Source organism: Orbicella franksi, chromosome 6 (genome assembly GCF_964199315.1).
Source record: "Orbicella franksi chromosome 6, jaOrbFran1.1, whole genome shotgun sequence".
NCBI lineage: Eukaryota > Metazoa > Cnidaria > Anthozoa > Scleractinia > Merulinidae > Orbicella > Orbicella franksi.
Genome location: NC_138150.1, coordinates 19773112 through 19793145, shown reverse-complemented (window position 1 = coordinate 19793145; position 20034 = coordinate 19773112). Strand labels below are relative to the sequence as shown.

The window sequence follows — 20034 nt, the reverse complement described above, 5'->3', positions numbered from 1 at the left end:
CTGAGTGGGGATGTTCCACTGGGACCCTGGGACCCTTAACCTATACCAGAGGTAGTTCAGCTGAATTTTGCTACCCTATACTAGAGTAACCAGTATTAAAACCATCGATTTCCGTCTGAATCCCGATTTTTGACAGTTAATAATATCCAGTAGTGTTTTATGATAGCCGTTTATTGCCGCTGTTGAGGATGAGTTGCAAAAATTTAAACTTGGCGATTTCATTTTTTTATACATTTGAGTGGCTATTCCTCAATCCTGGTTTCCTTAGTCTAGATAGTCTTTAACCAACTGGCCAGTTGCGTGAAAAATGATACCCTATTCTAGACCCAAACACCCTGATTTATATACCCTATGATAGAGTAAACTGCTTGAAAACCATACCGCTCACAGCAGCACATACCTATATAACCCATATATGGCAGTACCTCCCCTGGGGGGGGGGGGGGGCTTACATTATTCCATACATGTGTTGTTTGCTCCTGATGTGGTCAGTTTTGCTGATTTAACTTGATTTAAGTGACTTTTTTTAATTCCAGTTTTCCCTTCTTACAACACACGTATGGAATAAGGTAGAAAATCCCATATAAACCCTTATTATTCAATGCCATATCGTGTTGCTTGTGTGGTTCATAGAGAGAGCTTGGACTGTCTGTGATGAGAGATGGAGCCAAAATGGGGAAGAGAGAATACTGAGTAGTGAAAGGGAGTAGTGAAAAATAAAAAGGGAAAATGAGAGGCTGAGTTAGTGGAATAAAACAATTGGAGTAAAACAAGGAAGGGATGAAATAGCCGTGGAAGGATGATTTGAGAAGGGACCTTGGGTTGAAGTGGGATTCAGATTTAGTGGAGGGATGGGCATGTAAAATTAAATGAGATGTTGGGTGCAAGACGAAAAGAAGGGGTTTTGCAGTAGGGACTATTCACTTTTTAGGGGGGGGGGAGTTAAAACTGAAAATAAAGACACTATATACCGGGCAACATACGAAATCTACTTGCTATTAGCTATTGCTAAATTTCCATGAGATTCCCATGTTCTGCACAACATGGGAATCTCACGGAAATTTAGCAATAGCAAGTTGTGGTGACGTATTGCACATTCATGTCGGTCTACCGGCAAGATATTAAATTTGAACTGGAAAAACATGTGGAGGGAAAAGGAAGAGATATTCGGGACATTTCATGGGGCCATACACGGAGCAGGGACGATTTTACCTCATACCCAGGGCTTTTCGACTTCTTGAGGACAAGAAGTCCGCGCAGAACTATCACAAATCACGCGCGAAATATTGCTAATTCGTCGCTGTACTAAGAAGCATGGATATCAATTTTAAAGGACAGCGTGCTTTAGTGACCGGTGCGGGGAAAGGTAAGATTCGTATTCGTGTACTGAAAAATAACGAAATTGTATCGAGAACGAATAGCGCGCGCTCCTCAACGTTTTGAACTTAAGCTTATGTCATGAGTAAAATATTGAAAATCACGCAAACTTGGAGCCAAATTAGAGTCAGATCTGCACTTGATAATTTGTATAGTCGTCTCTTCTCCTTTAGAATGTGGAAAACGCACGATTTTGTTTTGTTTAAAGGGATTGGCCGCAGTACTGCTAAGATGTTAGTTGAATGTGGGGCTGAGGTCATCGCCTTATCACGAACCCAAGCAGACTTGGACAGCTTGAAAGAAGAGGTACGGTCACACCTTGTACACGTGAGAAAATAATTCTTTTTCTCGTAATGTCATCGCCGCCATACGTGTATTGTATGTTTTATTTCTGTCATTCAACATGGCTGTGAGGACTTGTCATTTGCCTCATTTAACCCATTGACTCCTGTGCCGGTTTCACAGTGATATGTGTATCCCCGCACACATATCACTAGTGATATGTGTATCCCCTCCAAAATGGCAGCCAGGGATATGTGCATCCCCCACCCCCCTCTTCTCTACTTTAAATAGCAATATCATCTGGTCACTTACAGGACGAACCGCAAACCCAAACAGAGATTAAACACAAATCTCAATTTTTATAGCTGAAAAAGCTTACGTATCTGCTGCTGAAATTGTGTTCTTGATCCTAACTGGTTCTCTGCGAGCAGGATATACTGAATTTAAACTTGAACACCAAATGGATCTAGATATATTTCAATTTGAGTTTCATGACACGGAATTTCTAGGACGATATTAATTGCACGGTACATTCTCACCCCTTGAGTAACACATATTCTCCACTGTTCATCGCCTTGTTTGCTTCTAAATTATTCATTGAGTGAAACACGTATCAATGCTTCAACCTGCTTGTCATAAAATGATTAGGGGTATTTGTGTTTCCCTTGCACCCTCTTTTCAGTTCGACTTTTTGTAAGATATGTTAAGTCTCAAGCTGTATACATTGCTATACTGCGAATATTGCTAGCAAGTTTCATAATAATCAACGTTTATTCTTCGGTTGATAGCCTAGATAACGGCTGTTTTCAGGGGATACACATATCACTGCGCCATGTAATAATAAGTGATAGGTGTATCCCCTGCATGCAGTCGTATGCAACCGAGGCCAGTGAAACCCCAGCAATCCCAAGCTATGAATAAATGTCGGATGTGAATATTTTTAGCAAGCCAGTTTTGATGATGCAAATGTAATGGGCGTTTTTCTTCTTGGGTAGACTGCCAATATAACAGCTGTGTCCATGGGGATACACATATCACTAGTTCATGAAATAATTCATTAATTCATAATCAGTGATATGTGTATCCCTTATTATCCCGTGCACCCATGCACGCATTTTTAGTGACCTTAGTGAAATAATCAAGTTTCAAACTCCAGTAATCCCAAGCCGTGTAAAAACGTCAGGTGCGAATATTGCCTGCAGTTTTGACAAGGTTGATGCGCTATTGTGTTTACATATGGGGATACACATATCACCTCACCATGAAATAACTAGTGATATGTGTATTCCCTGCACGCAATTTCAGTTTAGCTATTTAGAAAATCGAGTTGGAAACTCCGCAAATCCCAACCTGGTTATAAACGTCATCGCGAGTATGCAGCCAGCAAGTTTCAGCAATAGTTGGCCCTTTTTGCGATCAGGTAGATAGCCAATCTAACATCTGTGTTTAGGGGATACACATCAGTGCACCATGAAATAATTAGTGATATGTGTATTCCCTGCTTGAAGTTTTAGTCAGATATACAATCAAGGCGGTTGGAACTCAACCAAATTCCAGAAATCCTAAGCTGCTCCGTTGGGTGCGAATATTGTATTGAATTTGACAATAACTGCTGTTTGGTTCTTATAGATACATAGCCTATATCACGGCTGTGTTCATGGGGATACACACATCACTACATCATAAATAATCAGTGATATATGCATTTCCTGCACGCTATGAAAGCAATATGTAACTATGTCAGTCACTCACTCGTCAAGTCATAAAAAATTATCCTCATTAACGAAGACACTTTGAGCGAGAGTGGTGTGGTGGGGTTTGACCGTTGTAGTTTAACGCTTGAAATATAGAAACGAAGCATCCTGCTTATCCACCCCAGCATGTAGCACCATCTCAGCAGGCAGTACCACCTGAGCAGCCAGAAACACCCTCGCAGACAACACCAGCCCAACAGGCCGCACCAACAGTGCAGCCTGCAACCCCCCAGCAGGTGGTACAACCCCAGCAGACAGTACCACCTCAGAAGGCAGCAGAAAGCAAGCAGGCAGCACCACCCCAGCAGGCAGAACCACCCCTGCAGACAACACCAGCCCAAATGGCAGCGCCAACCCAGCAGCCAGCACCTCCCCAGCAGGCAGCACCACTCCAGCAAGCAGCACCACCTCATCAGCCAGCAATGCCTCAGCGGTCAACACCAACCCAGCAGGCAGCACCATCCAAACAGCCAGTGCCACCTCCAAGGGCAGCGCCAACCCAGCAGGTGGCACCATGCAGGCAGGCAGCACCTCCCCAGCAGGCAGCACCAACCAAGCAGCCAGCACCTCCTCAGCAGGCAGCACCAACCAAGCAGCCAGCACCTCCTCAACAGGCAGCACCACCCCAGCAGGCTGCATCAACCAAAGAGCAAGCACCACCCCGGCAAGCAGAACCACCCAAGCAGCCAGCGCCAACCCAGCAGGCAGCACTACCCAAGCAGCCAGCAGCTCCCCAACAGCCAACTCCATCCAAACAGCCAACAAGGCAGCAGCAGCCAACATCACTCAAGCAACCAGCACCATCCAAACAGTCAAAACCACCCAAACAGCCAGGACCACCATGCAAGAAACCAACAAGACCTGAGCAGCAAGTAGAACCACCACTCTTTGATCCAAGTGACAAAGTATTGGCCATTACAGAGGAGGAAATTACTTTCAGTTTCAATGCTGTGATTAAAAACCACCTTTCTGAAATTCTGAGGGGCTCTAAGGACAGCTGGCGTCACAAAATATTCAATGGACACATTTTTTCAGAAGGGGAAGAGCCAGTTGAAGAGAAAGATCTTAAGTTTAATGTATGTTTTGGCCACTCTGAGGAAAGTCAAACCTATTATATGGTTAATTTAATTGGAAAGCACTGAGAAGGCGGATCCAGAAATTATGTTTCTGAAGCATTCCAAAATGGACCAGTAGTCCATTCTTAAAATGCAAAGGCCAAAGTTCCAACTGGATGGCAACGATGTTGATATAAGATAAAGTGCCATGTTAACAGACAAGCACATCCAAATGGCTCAGGAGCTGTTGCATAAGGAATTTCTGTACATTGAGGGACTGCTGTCACCTACAATTGGTACAGCCCAACACTTCCTAGGGATGAAGAACAACTTTATTCAAGTCCTACACACTGGTGGTATGCACTGGGTGTGTGTTAGCAACATTGACTGCAGGCAGAAAAATGAAGTTCAACTCTATGACAGTCTATATAGAGGAATATCGCCATTCACCAAAGAACAGATTGTTGCCCTACTGTTCATTCAGGACAGTGATCAAATTGAAGTCTCCATCCCCCCTGTTGACCAGCAAACAAATGGAACTGACTGTGGTGTATTTGCTATCGCATTTGCCACTGCACTCTGCTACAAGCTAGACCCGACGTCCCTTAAGTGCAACAGGCGAGCAATAAGGGCGCTTCTTTGGAATTCCCTTCAAAATGGGTACATTGGTATATTCCCTTTTGATGAAACATCAAGGAATGGCTTGGAAAGGGCTGATACCATCGAGGCATACAGCGACTGCCACCTCCCATACAACCCCAGCAGAGATCAAATGGCAGAATGTGCATATTGTAACAACTGGTTCCATCAAACCTGTCAAAAAATTGCTAATAAAGTTTTTAAGTATCAAAGGTTCCAGTGGAAGTGCAACCACTGCAAATTGGCTTAGACACAACTATCCAGTTGTTTTCTTCATGGGATATTATTTCTCAAGTCATAAATTTTGCAATGACCTTTCCAACCAGGTAGAAAACTGCTAAGTTGAGTTACTACTGGCATTTAATTACAAGTTAAGGAAACATCACAGAGTGGTTTGGAAAGCACTGCTGCTATCCAGGTTACTGTGACGGCTGCCTTCCATGCAACCATCCAAGTGAAACTGGCAAAATTATGCACAAATTTCAACAAATGGTTCTATCCATTGAGCCAAAAAATGCTAACATTTCATTTTGAAGTATTTAGAGCTGCCGTGGAAGTACAAATACTGCAAAATTGGCTTGGACAAATATAACCAGTTACTTTTCTTTGAATGTCATTTATGGAGATAGCTAGAACTTTCATAATGAGCTTTTCTTTGTAACCTTATTATAGTTCACTGCCAGTTAGTAGTAACACAATTCAGCTGGTTGTTTTCTACAACTGACAATATTTCATATTACAGTGCACTATGAAAAAGTTAGCTAAAGTTTACTCAAAATGCAAATTTGGTACAAAAAAGATTCAAAATTGAGAAAAAGGGTGTAATATTTGTAACTAAATATTTACAACCAAGACATTTTGCTCAATATTGACTATGTCATTCTATTTGACATCTGTTTCTGGAAATTGATTGCTTGATTGCTTAGGTAGGCCCAATGCTACCCCTTTTGATGATAGAACTCCAATTGCTGATCTGGCTATGAATGGACCGTGAAATGGTGCTTTGCAAGTATTTGGTTTGAACTTTTGCTGAAAAAATTCAAATATGTGCAACATCTCCATGACCACAAAATAAAATTTTGGTACCTTTTATTTTAGAATTTCTGACAATCTCTATCATTACATTTATACACAAGTACAACAACCCTGGCCATCACCTGGGCAATAAAAGAAAATAATGTTATAAAATTTCTCTGCTCCCAAAAATACTCAGATAGTGAAAATTTTGAACCAGAGAAAGGCCTACACAGCTCTGTGTCACTTATGGGGAGTTCAATGGGATTTCTGTGATTATTTGGCTGGCTTGATGAAGGTCTCATTAGTAAAAGATTTCAATATTACACGGAGATATAAGCTTGGGTAGAGTGACTGAATGTGTCATGGTTACAGAAATATGTGTGGCTCAGTATTCAGAACTCAAAGCTCACAAGTGGAGCAATCATTTTGAGAATCGTTTAGGAAACTAGTTGTAAGTGGAACGATCTGACTACGCTGCCAAATGATTTGACCATGGATACCGTACACAATAATAATCATTTGAATAGATAGGTAGATTGATAGATAAAGACTAAGAAACATATAATTTCCACATTGTGGATGTAAAATAGTTGTCTTCAAACCATGACATGGATTTATTCCCAATTCAAAATGGCAAAAAATTGGTAACTTGAGCGAGGAGTTGTTGTTCTTTCGGCTGCTTTCGATCCTTTTTCAAACTACACTGTTTGCAGCTCTAAGAATATTAAATTAACTTAAGCTTTGGCTTGTACTCTTAAACTTGCTAAAATGGAAAATGTACGGTCACTAAAAATGAGTTCACCTGATTACTTCCTGACTGAATTTTGTACCAATCAATCAATAAATAAAAACAGTTAGAATATCATACCTTATTAGTCGACTGCTTAAAGTCATTTCTGGTTTCTCCCACTCTTTACAGCACTCACTGGAACCTCACAACTGAGCCGCCATTGTGTTTGTTGAATGCCCAGGCGCATATCAGTGTTTTGTGTATCTCCACGGGGGATACACATATCACTAGTGATATGTGTGCGGGGATAAACATATCCCAGGGATACACATATCACTGTGACACCAGCTGTAACCGGCCGTGACGAGCCTTAGCCTTTCTTCCCCTTCTGACATCATCACCTTTGACCAAAATTGGCATCATCTATGCTCTTCTGCAGGAGGAAAAGATCTTTCCAATGATACCCAGATCAGAGTGATCGGCCCAATGGAGCCTGAAATATGCACAAAAATGCTCAAAAAGTTGAGTGAAAAACTCAGAGCAAAATTTCATGCCACTACACGTGTTTACTCCATGGCAAAAATTGCCCATCTCGATGATGCTTTCTCAGAATGTTTTAAACTGGAAGCAAGCCCAGTAGAAGAAAAGAAAAGGAGAAAAAGGAAAGGCAAAAAAATAAAAAAATAAAAAAAAATGAAAAGCCTAAAGACATAGGTCACTTTCTTGTCCAAAAAATTTTGATTTCTGTGCATGCCCAAGCAAAAATGTTGTAAAACGCGATGCTAGTGGAAAGAAAAGCATGCTGTCATGTTGCAAATGCCTTTCTGAGTAGATTGGAGCTAATTTGGTCCATATCCAGCCTGAAAATTTCCAAAATGCCCAAAAAATGCGAGTCAATGGGTTAAGGTAGCTCAAAACAGTTATATTTCTGTGAGACACCTGGGCTCTAGCGCGCACTTCAGCGTGAGGTGTCACGCAATGACCCGAGGGTTCGTGAGATAGCACGTAAGGTTTAAAGTTCGCAAAAATCAAAAGAAACGTGGCGGCATGAGGCCTACTTTGTAGAACTTTGTTTCCGCCAAGTTTAGTAAGCTGTTTGCATTATCAGTTGTTTTTAACTTTGAAAACATCCATCCCTCAGCCAATTTGTATAGGGAATCAAATGATTTTGAGTGCAATTTGGAATAAATAAGCACAGGTAAATTTTCCTAGGACTACAAGAATTGCACGAGCCCGTAGGGTGAGTGCAATTTGTAGTCTCTGAAAAATTTATGAGTGCTTATTTATTTCAAATTGCACGAGAAAAATCATTTGATTACTCATTAATAATATACAAGTGACAATTTCTGTCACGCTTCAGTATTTTACGTGACAAATGAAGGGTCAAGCTACTTCAACTTTATTGGATGACAATTTGACATGTGAATTTAGGGGTAAAAATTCATTCACTCTCTCCAAGTCATGTATGAAAACTGAGCAGTTTCTTTTAACTGTGAAAAGCAGTCTGTTTTCACAGTTGAATTGAAGAACTTGACCCGAAAGCAAAAGAAAACCTCCCTGTAGTTTTGATGTGGCCTTCTTTACAACTGTTTTCCGAGTGTTTGAAAAACTCTGTACTGTGTTCAAGTTTATCTTTGCCAAGGAGACACTCTTAAACCCAGCACAAGTTGCTTCAACCAAAATGCCGAGAAACGAAGCTAAAATCTGCCAAGAAACAGATTTTCTTAGCACTGGAGGACATTTATTTACTGCATCTGATTGCTTCCTGGCTTTAACTTCTCCACTCTATGTTGTACAGGTTAGATTTGCATTTGTCCTGTTTTGTTTGTGAACTATCTTACCTAATCTCTAAGCTTTGTTCCTTTGCAAAAGTAGAATGGTTGCACCTTTTGTCTTCAAAATTAAGACGTGGCAGGTTCTTAGGACGTCTTGTTGCGTCCTTCTTCACATTTTGCTTCGTAGTACTGATGAAATTTTAAAATTGACTTTTTCAACTGGGATTTTGTCATGCCGTCACAATCAGCTCTGGCATTCAACTCAAGTTTAAGTTATATTTTGCTCGCAGATTTTGTGTATAGCTCTTATCTGACACACCTCGTGATAACTAGTTTGGTAATTTTTGCTGAGCTTTGAATTCTGCTTTGTTATGATGTCTTTGTATTAAAATTTAGGTAAAGAGTTGCAATCTTCATCTCATTTTTTGTCCGCCATTTTGTTTTCCTAGCTCAATTTTGTCAGAGCTGTCAATCACTTTTTATTTCACCGTTTTGCACTCAATTTCACTTTTTTGCACTGGTGGAATTGCACTGATCACTGATTTGGGATTAATTGACATGTTCTTGGCCAATCAGACTGCAGAAATTGTTGCTTGTATATTATTACAAAGGGAAACATCCGTTTAAACCACTGTACTGGAACGTAAGCGAAAATTGTGATGTTGATGCTGCGATTAATCGCACCGGCTATCAATCTAAAAAAAGGCAAGAAAACACTACTCTTTGGGTTTTCTTCATTCTTTTTACTTGGCTAGTCTCACCTCTGGGTATTTATGGTACTCTTCTTTTACTGCTTATGCTGCTAATGACAACAGCGAAAAAAAAAACACTATTCGCGGACTATTCACATTTATTCTCGTGGAATTGTGGGCTTTACTTATCAGCGGACTGCCATTATGCATGCGCAAGGGGCAATCTTGCAGAGTTGAGATTTTTATTTGCACGTAGAATGCACACTAAAATACCTTATTTGCGAAGCTAATATCTCAAAAACTGATCCGGTGACCCTACTTTTTAAATGCACAAAAATATTCAACAGCAAAAATGGAATGCACGTGCAAAATTGTAAAAAAATCTGCAGAGTGGAATTTCTCCAACTTGGAAATTTCCATTTTTCTTAATCTAAGAAAAATCCACTCTGCAGAATTTTTTATAATTTTGCCTGTTTCTTCTTCTGTGTGTTAAAAAAAAAGATTTTTATAAAAAAATATGGGGTCACCGGCTTAGTTTTTAAGTTAGATGCAATTGATAGTAAAAAGTGGGTCAAGTTTGTTGCTATGCAACAGGACAGTGCAACCTTGATTTATGACTTAAACACAATGAAAGGCACAGTGAAGAGTTAGCTTAAAAAAAATAGCACAGCCATTCCAAACAGTACAGTTCCAAGCCTTAAAAATCACATTTAGTTCTATAAGTCTCAAAAATACAGAAAAATGTTTTGAGCCACCTTAAATCTCTTGTGATTGGTTGCAACCCATCAGCACATCCCACCTACAAATAGTCATATGAAAATGCAACTACACTTGCTCAGCCCCTCCTCCCACCCCACCTACAAACAGTCATGTGAGAATGCAACTACACTTGCTCAGCCCGTCCTCCCACCCCACCTACAAACAAACAGTCATGCATGTGAAAATGCAACTACACTTGCTAAACCCCTCCTCCCACCCCACCTACAAAAAAAACTGTCATGTGTGAATGACACCACACTTGCTCAGCCCGTCCTCCCATCCCACCTACAAACAAACAGTCATGTGAGAATGCAACTACACTTGCTCAGCCCCTCCCCCACCCCATGTACTAACAAACAGTCATGTGAGAGTGCAACTACGAAGTTGATACGGGTAAGTTTACTGCTGTAGCGAGTTTCTGCAGCTGACATTCCAAGTATTAGTCCTTTGTCAGAGGGAAGTGTGATATGAAGCCAAAAGAAAACCTTGGTCTACAACTGTAATCCAGACCCTGCACTTGGTTAATAAGAGGCGTAAACTGCTGCGACAAAGGGTTAATGCTTGAAATGTATAAGCTTCCCAAACCCACCAGGCAGTTAACGGTTCTTTGTTACAACTTCAAGTTGATAAACAACGAAGTGTTTCACTTGCCCACTGATAAAGCATGAGAAGTTTTTTTCGGAAACTAATGACAAACAATCTATAAAATGTATCCCTGTTTATCTATTTAATTAGGTACCAACAATTCAAACTGTTTGTGTGGATTTGTCTGACATTGAAGCTGCAACAAATAAAATAGAGAGCCTTGGTGATATACATCTCCTTGTTAACAATGCGGGAATTGCAATATTGGGTCCTTTTGAAGAAATCAAGTTTGAGGATTTTGACAAGTATGGGTTCCTTTCTTATTATTTTTGGCATTATTAAGTAAGGTGACATATCAAGATATCTTTTCACCCTCAACTAGAATCAAGAATCCACAATCCTTGAACTTGGTATACAATTTTATTGATGGAAACATATAAAACATCAAATTATATCCTCTTTTAGCTTATTAATGAACTACAAAGTTTTTTAATTCTTAGCTTTGTATAGCACATATAGTGCAAAGCACCCTCACTATAACAAAGAAGCACAAAGCTGGGAATTTTATTTTTTGAGTGATAAAAACATGATATGTTAAGAACAAGTACAGAGGGTGAGTATTGAAGACATCATCATTCTTTTTATTATATAGACTGACACAAGTGTTTTCCTGTGAAAAAGTGGGAAATGACATCATCAATATCCTTGCTAGTGAGGGTGTGAAAATTCTGCCTCTCAGGTCACAGAAACTTAGTTTTGTGTGAATTTTATGAGTGGTGTGCTTTTCAGTAAAACACTTGTCATTTTTTAATAATAAACTAAACAAGCCATGAAATCAACTTAGCGTTTAAATAAATATGCAAGGGGTTGTGAGGGATTTATTATAGGCTCAAGTGGTGTTTTGTTTTGCTTTCTTGTAGGATATTTTCAGTGAATGTCAAGGCACCTTTATTCATTGCACAGGTATAACACTGAATCAGTAACTAATGTTCCATTCAGTACAACTGTTAATCCTTTACATCGATTAATGTAATTCATCATAACAATGCATTTTGGTCAAAATGACTGAAACGTTTCGCTTGAAAAATATGCAGAGCATGTAATGCAAGAAATTCTGTGTGTTCAGAAATGGTCAGAATCTGTACCTGCTACCATTTTAAAAATTGCAAACCAATTCTGAATAAAATGACTCAAAAAATATTTTTTGACTGTCCTGTCTTTTGTGCTCTATCACTGAGAGCTACCCTGATGCAAGATAATGATAGTAAGTAGACTGAGTTTTGTGAAAAATTCAGTGGACGACTGAGATCTCTACATGCAATAACATCAAATGTGTTGCCATGCCAACTTGAAAAGAGTTTAAATTTTTGACTTTTTAAAATTTAAAATGGATAATTTAAAGGCAGTGAAAATTTCCTCTTTTGAATTGTTTTTGTTCTCAGCCCTGGGTTCAGAACTTTTTCAAAACTGTTGCATAACATAAACTTTTTGTAGACTCTGAGGTTTGAGATTTTTGTGATTTTCTTTGCAATCTGCTTAAACTTCCAACAAAACATTTTCCAACAATATCTTCTTAGAATACTGAAAACTTAACTCCACACTGAAGATGAAGAGTGTTAATTAGAAAAGAAAATTAGTGATACAATAAGTTATAACTGATCTGGATATGTAAAGGGACTAAATAACAGACATTGTCTGAATATATAATAGTTATCAAGTGGTACATGTAGGAGGTGCAGTTTTTGTATGAGATTTTACAAGAGCAATCCACCAAAGGAGAACAAGACTTATATGTACTTGTGAATCTAGAAGTTAACTTATAATTTCACTCCTGTACCTTATATTAAACCAAAGTATTGACAGAAGTAGTTCTAACTAATCATTTGTACTTGTTTTGCTGAAAATTGGAAAGATTAGTTCCCCGAACAAGGAACTAGTAATTTTCAATCACAACAAGGAGATCCCACTAAAATAAAATATATATCTATATATCTATATATCTATATATCTATATCTATATCTAAATATCTATCTATCTATCTATCTATCTATCTATCTATCTATCTATCTATCTATCTATCTATATATATATATATATAAATATATATATATATAATGTGGGAGGAAAAACACAAATACACTACAAGTTCTCCCACATTATATACTTCGCTCTACTCTGATGTATTGAGCACTGTTTTACGAAAATCAAATTTTACACTTTATATATATATAAATCTTCACAAACACCAGCCACACATAAACGATCTTCATGAACTCATATATACTATCACAAATGAAGACAAACTGCACAATTTAGTTGCATAACTATATTTCGACTGCCTGCAACAGTCTTCCTCAGGGTGAATGAGCTGCTACAACCACACGCGTCATTCTACTTTTAAAAGTAACAACCTTGACAAACATGTGCGCGTAACTAATCTACCGCGCGCGCCAACACAAGTACACGATAAGTTACATGCGTCTTGAACGCCTGTTCTGAGCAAAGAAAAAATCATTGTCATTAAGTCCATAAGGGCGCAAAGTGTTCAGTTTATAGGCCCATCGGCCTTCTTTGTCCCCCAGTTCTTCCTCTCCATTCACTCAATCTATCAATTGAATCCTGACATCCCTCAAGCCATCATGTCCGTCCCCACAAAAGTGCTTATACAAGAAGTCATCCTTCTCTTGCTCTGTTCCATTCAATCTCCCATGTTGTTTCATTCTGGCCTTATGATTATTGAACCTTAAGCGAAACTTCGTTACAGTAGATCCAACATACTGTAGTGTACAGTTCCTGCAAGTTAGCAAGTAGACTACGTTGCTCGAGTTACAATTGAGGCTATAATTGATGGAATATCTCCTTCCTGTATGTGAGCTCACGAAGTGGTCACTTTCATCGATATAATCGCAGACTTTGCATCTTCTTGACCCACACCAAGAAGTCCCCCATTGTGTATCCTCTCTGCATCCTCTGCTTACTTTTGCTCGAGCCAGATAGTCTGCCAAACTCTTCGGTTTGCTGAACGCCACCATTGGCACCTGCCCTATTGCTCTCTTACACCTTTCCAAAGACTCCAAAACTGGATGAAGGTCCCGCAGTAACTTGTTTATATTCGGCAACCCAGGATAATAGGTTACCACAAAGGGGGCTCTTCCATTTCTCAAGTGTCCTTTACCTCTAAACGCCTCCACCCTCGTCAAGCGATGCACCCTCCCAATTTGGTTTTCCACAAAGCGTCTATTATAACCTCTAGCAGTCAAAAAATTACTCAAGTCCCTCACCCACTTTTCAAAAAACTCCGACTTCGAACAGATTCTTCTCAACCTCAACGCCTGAGCATATGGTATGCTCATCTTACAACCTCTAGGATGACACGAGCTGTGATGTAGGTATTGGTGACTATCTGTTGGTTTCACAAACACGTCTGTCTCTAATTTACCCGACTCGTTCACCACCCTAACATCCAAAAAATCAATCTCCTCTCTGGACCACTTCAATGTAAATTTGATAGTCCTATGCACATTATTCAAATAAGCCAAAAACTGCTTTAGCGTCTCTTCCCCATCCGTCCATATGATAAATACGTCATCTATATACCGCCACCACACCTGTGGTTTAACCTCCGCATCCCTAATTAGTCGCTTCTCCAGTCGATCCATGAAAATGTTCGCATAAGAAGGAGCCATTTTCGTCCCTATTGCTGTCCCACGTTCTTGCAAGTAATGCTTACCATTAAACTCAGTTATTACTCTTCAAAACCAACTCCGCAAACGTAGCAATATCCTCACCTAGTGACCCCTCCCATTCCCCCTCCTCCATCCCTCCATAGGTCACAAATGATTCCTTCAAGGCCTCCAATCCTTCATCATGTGGAATATGAGGGTACAAACCCACAACATCAATTGTACACAATATAGCACCCTCTGGTAACCTCTGAAGTTCACCCAGTTTTCTCAAAAAGTCATTAGTGTCCTTGACATATGAGTTTATCTTCGGCACCAAAGGTCTTAAGTTATTATCGACAAAGTCTGAAATCCTTTCTGTAGGTGTACTGCACCCCAAAATTACTGGTCTTCCTGGGCAACCCGGCTTGTGTAGCTTCAGCAGCAAATAAAACCTTCCCGGTCTCACATCCCCCGACACTAAAAGGTAATCCCTTGTTTTATCATCAATATGTCCTTTGCCCCAACACTCACGCACTTTTTCATTGATCTTATCAGTAATGTCCTGAGTAGGATCCCTATCCAATGATGTATACACTTCAGAATCACTCAGCTGTCGCTCAGCTTCAGTAACAAAAGCTTCCATATCCATGACCACCACTGCAGACCCCTTGTCTGCCTGTTTTATAATTATGTCATCGTAACCCCTCAAATTCTCTAATGCTCGCTGTTCATCTCTTGTGAGATTGCGCTGGTGAGTAACTGTAAAATCATGCGATAAAATGGCCTTTTCAAGCGCCTCCACGTAAGCTTCTATAGCCAACTCCCTGTTCCTCTCCGGACACCATTTAGACCGATTCCGAAAAGAGGGCATTTCTGAAAAATCCCCATCGACCTCTTCTTCAGAATAAAAAAACTCTCTTAGCCTGATTCGTCTAATGTACTCCTTTATATCTTTTCTCACGTTATAAACATCAATCCTTTCAGGTGTAGGGCAGAACTTCAAACCCTTCGACAAAAGTGATACTTCAGCGTCCGTGAGTACTCTTTTTGACAAATTTACAACAATATTCGTTCCAGTATCTATCCTACCTCTCACGTCGATCCCATTCCTCCCTCGAGGTGTCCCATTGTTGACCCTTTCAACTTGAGTAATGTTCCCCACGGACGTCTCACCACTTGTAGTAACAGCTTCGGTGTTCACCACACCTTGTCGTTCATTACCCCCTGTGCTGCTGATAGTACACTATCAATATCACTCTCAATTCCCCTCGCATCTATTAACAATAACGGGCAGTCAACAGGTAGAGGGTTAACTCCCGCCAAAGTTTCCTCTGGTGTATCCCCTCACATCTATTAACAATAACGGGCAGTCAACAGGTAGAGGGTTCACTCCCGCCAAAGTTTCCTCTGCGGAAACTTACTGTGGAAAGTTACTGCGGAAACTTACTGCGGGACCTTCATCCAGTTTTGGAGTCTTCGGAAAGGGGTAAGAGAGCGATAGGGCAGGTGCCAATGGTGGCGTTCAGGAAACCGAAGAGTTTGGCGGACTATCTGGCTTGAGCAAAAGTAAGCAGAGGATGCAGAGAGGATACACAACCGGGGACTTCTTGGTGTGGGTCAAGAAGATGCAAAGTCTGCGATTATATCGATGAAAGTGACCACTTCGTGAGCTCACATACAGGAAGGAGATATTTCATTAATTATAGCGTCAATTGTAACTCGAGCAACGTAGTCTACTTGCTAACTTGCAGGAACTGTATGCTACAGTATGTTGGATCTACTGTAATGAAGTTTCACTTAGGGTTCAATAATCATAAGGCCAGAATGAAACAACATGGGAGATTGAATGGAACAGAGCAAGAGAAGGATGACTTCTTGTATAAGCACTTTTGTGAGGACGGACATGATGGCTTGAGGGATGTCAGGATTCAATTGATAGATCGAGTGAATGGAGAGGAAGAACTGAGGGACAAAGAAGGCCAATGGGCCTATAAACTGAACACTTTGCGCCCTTATGGGCTTAATGACAATGATTTTTTCTTTGCTCAGAACAGGTGTTCAAGACGCATGTAACTTATCGTGTACTTGTGTTGGCGCGCGCGGTAGATTAGTTACGCGCGTGCATTTGTCAAGGTTGTTACTTTTAAAAGTAGAATGACGTGTGCGGTTGTAACAGCTCATTCACCCTGAGGAAGACTGTTGTAGGCAGTCGAAATATAGTTGTGCAACTAAATTATGCAGTTTGTCTTCATTTGTGATAGTATGTGTGTGTGTGCGTGCATGCGTGTGTATATATATATTAATCTGCAAAATAAAACTCCTGCAAAAAATGTTCCCCACTGGATTATGGTTTTGAACCCCATCAACAACTTTGGTCATGAAAAGGTTGGCTTATCAATGTCCAGTAGATAAGAACAGTAAAAAGGGCTTAAACTGCATTGTCTTGCATGAAGCTCATAATCATGCACTTTATGATCTTGTCAGTAAAATCAATTTTGTTTGGCAAGAAAAGAAAATCCTACAAGACACATTGGTTCTTCATTGAAGGCTGAGTTTAAATCCTTGAACTATTCAGCTTGCACATTTTGAAGTCAAAAAGTGTTATGTATTCATTTTTTTTCAACCTGAGATTCTTCAACAATTTTGGCTCCTAATATGAAAGCCTCACCCTAACTAAATTGTAAGCTGATAATTTCAAAAAAAAAAAAGTTGAATAGTTATAATGACATTTTAATAAATTAAACCACTCAACAAGTTGATAAAGCTACTCAATAATTTTTTTTGTAAATTCACTGTGATCTGGCTAAATCTTATGTAGCATTATCAATAGCAACTCTGCCCTATACATTCTTTTGAGTTTATGATCATCTTTTATTAGGTTGTGGCTAAACAGATGATCACTAGAGGGAGTGGTGGAGCGATAGTTAATGTTTCTAGTCAAGCTTCAATGATTGCTTTGAAAGACCATACCTTGTATTGTAAGCTGTTAGATTTTTTCCTTTTTCATACTTATTTTTCCAATCCTAAAATATTTCTGGATTTAGCTTTTATTTGTACTGTAAACCAATTCAATGAAACAGCATGTTACAATTGTTGTAACAGTCTGAACCTTATCTTTAGTATGATAACACTGAGAATATGTTAGCCATTGAAACAATGGATTCTGCTGCCAGAATCCAATTCTGGACATGGGGTTCAGAGCCACCTTACATTTTCGAGTATTTAAGATGGCTCTGAACCCCATGTACAGAATTTTTTTAAACTTTGAAAAAATTTGCAAATTTGCTTATCAAAATTGCTGTTTTCTGAATAATAATTACTTCAAGCTAAAATTAAGGAAGTTTTGCAGGTCTTACTGTTGCTATGGGAACCTATTGTGTCACAAAAATGATAATAATGTGTTCACCATTATTAGGCAGTTTTCTGATATTATGATATTAGCATCAACTGATAAAGAGCGGTAATAATGACCCACCAAATTCTCTGTCTTGGAAAGTGCTGGAAACTGTTTTGAGCCACCTTAACTCAAGTTTCTTATCCTTGTGCTCAAAGTCCCATTCACAAATTCAAGATGTCAGCAGTCTGGCCCTATATTGCAAAGGGAGTGCCAACCGCACATTCACAAGTTCATTTATGCAATAAAATTCAACAATCAATTCAAATCCACTATGAACTTTGCTAAAACATCTGGCAGTCATCAGAAAGCATATTTAATGCTAGTGTCACCTATCACTTAGGTTCTACAAAGGCTGCCATGGACATGTTTACAAAATCATTGGCTTTAGAACTGGGTCCTCATAAGGTAAGTAATAATTTATCACAGAGGTATCAACAGGATTCCAACTACATGGAATGACATCTTTCTGCAAGTTATGACATTTTATTAAGTCACAAACTGCACCGTCAATATCAATTGTTTTGCTGCTTTTGATACTGCCAGGAGAGCATACATTTTGGTGTGAGACATTTGACTGAGTGTATAAAATGAGCTCAATGTTTCTTTACTTTGCAGTCATGTTACAAGTGAACGTTAAGACAACACTGTTCTCTTGCATTTAAATTGTATACTTTGGTCTCTCCATAATATGCCCACTTGCATGTCTCTTTGGTGTCTATGTTAACCAGGTTTCTATAAAATCTTGTTTAAGAAGAAAAAAGTAAATAAATAAAGGAAAACAGCAAGTTGGATAACAAGTTAAGGGTTGCACACTTCTTACCTTTCTATATTTTGGACCTATTTTTTTTTCTGTAAGTTTCAAGATTTTGCTCTATCTGAAAACAATGGCACTCAAACATCAACAATACTGTCTCTTAACAAATGCTTAAATTGAACTTCTTTGCTCACGTCAAATCACATAAATTAATGTTTTTATCTGTGAGATTCAATTCTGATTCTGGGGACTGGGAGCATGGTTAGACTTTAACCTGGAAATTCAGAGATTATATGAAAGATTTTTCTTTAAATTTAGAACAACTTCTCAGGGTCAATAACTTTTAAATGCTTGTCAGTTATGTTATGAACAAACATTGGTTATTTCAAAAGTCTTTCAATAAATCAATCCTCTGTTTACTAAATGCACTGAGTAATTTGAGAAACAAAAACTAGTCTCAAATTGCTTTTTGCCATTTTGTGTAACATCAACATTGCTAGTGCTTGCTGAGCTGATATAAAAATTCTCTTTTTCTCCTAGATTAGAGTAAATGCTGTTAACCCTACAGTTGTCATGACAGATATGGGTAGGTTAGGATGGTCTGATCCTGCAAAGGCAAAACCAATGCTTGACACAATACCCCTTGGAAGATTTGCGGGTAAGATGTGAGTTTTTCAATGTTTATGAAACTTTTCAACAATGTTAATATGCTCACAATTGAGCATTTCCAAATTAAAACATATCTTAGAATTGTACATATACAGACAGTGGGGAATTTTTGTTTTTGTTACTCATGATCATGGATATATTATAGTTTGTATAATTGCACATTTTTTATCTTCTTTGTTTACACAAGAACTTACTTCTTGATCACTGTCAAGACTTTACTTGTAAAACCTGACTAATTAATGAATGTACATGTAAAGTTGTAATGATTGAAATGTTCTAAAAAAAGTAAATGGCAAGGTAAGCATAATTTTGATTCATTTTAATTTGGCTTATTCATAATAAGCTGGCATAAATGTGCAGATGCAATCTAGGTGTTGGTGCGGGTGCTAGATAGAAACTGTGACAAATTTATTAAGTAATATGTAGTTATTCCAAGTAGACATATTCAGGGGATTTTGAAAGAATTGGCACATAGATCAGTAGAGATCAATGTTTTAAATTAAATTTTGTACATTGATCAATTATTGATGTACAAAATAATTAGGTACATTTAACTGCTCGGGAGCTACTGAGATTTGATAAAATTTCAAGTGCCTCTATTCTATGACAGTATCTAAGAGTCCACCAAAATAAAAAAAGACTTAAAACGTTTACTTTATTTTTTACAATAATATTAACAAATAAATGACACCAGCCTTCAATTGTCTTTTCTTGCAGAAGTAGAGGATGTTGTTCATTCCATTATTTACCTTCTAAGTGATAAAGCTAACATGATAACTGGAACTATGTTGCCCATTGATGGAGGACGTCTTGTACAATAGATAGAGTGATTAACACCAAGAAGTAGACATTACATTAAGCTGACAGGAATATCAGAGCAGGA

At 38.9% G+C, this 20034-nt stretch overlaps 2 protein-coding genes across 3 annotated transcripts; both read left to right on the top strand.

Moving 5' to 3' along the window:
- Positions 1–445: 445 nt before the first annotated feature.
- LOC145488965 (L-xylulose reductase-like) lies at positions 446–19982 on the top strand. Of its 2 annotated transcripts, XM_081467829.1 has the most exons (8): positions 446–1366; positions 1586–1683; positions 10816–10970; positions 11586–11628; positions 17210–17309; positions 18069–18133; positions 19023–19140; positions 19869–19982. In XM_081467829.1, the coding sequence occupies exons 1-8, from the start codon at positions 1315–1317 to the stop codon at positions 19970–19972; spliced, it is 735 nt and encodes a 244-aa protein (XP_081323955.1). In that variant the 5' UTR covers positions 446–1314; the 3' UTR covers positions 19973–19982. The 2 variants fall into 2 exon arrangements, with proteins under 2 accessions (XP_081323955.1, XP_081323954.1); XM_081467828.1 differs by lacking the exon at positions 446–1366 and having other exon boundaries at positions 1383–1683.
- On the top strand, positions 2938–4575 carry LOC145489384 (uncharacterized). Its single transcript, XM_081468345.1, has 2 exons — positions 2938–3031; positions 3510–4575. Exons 1-2 carry the CDS (start codon positions 2938–2940, stop codon positions 4553–4555), a joined length of 1140 nt encoding a protein of 379 aa, XP_081324471.1. The 3' UTR covers positions 4556–4575.
- Positions 19983–20034: the final 52 nt, after the last annotated feature.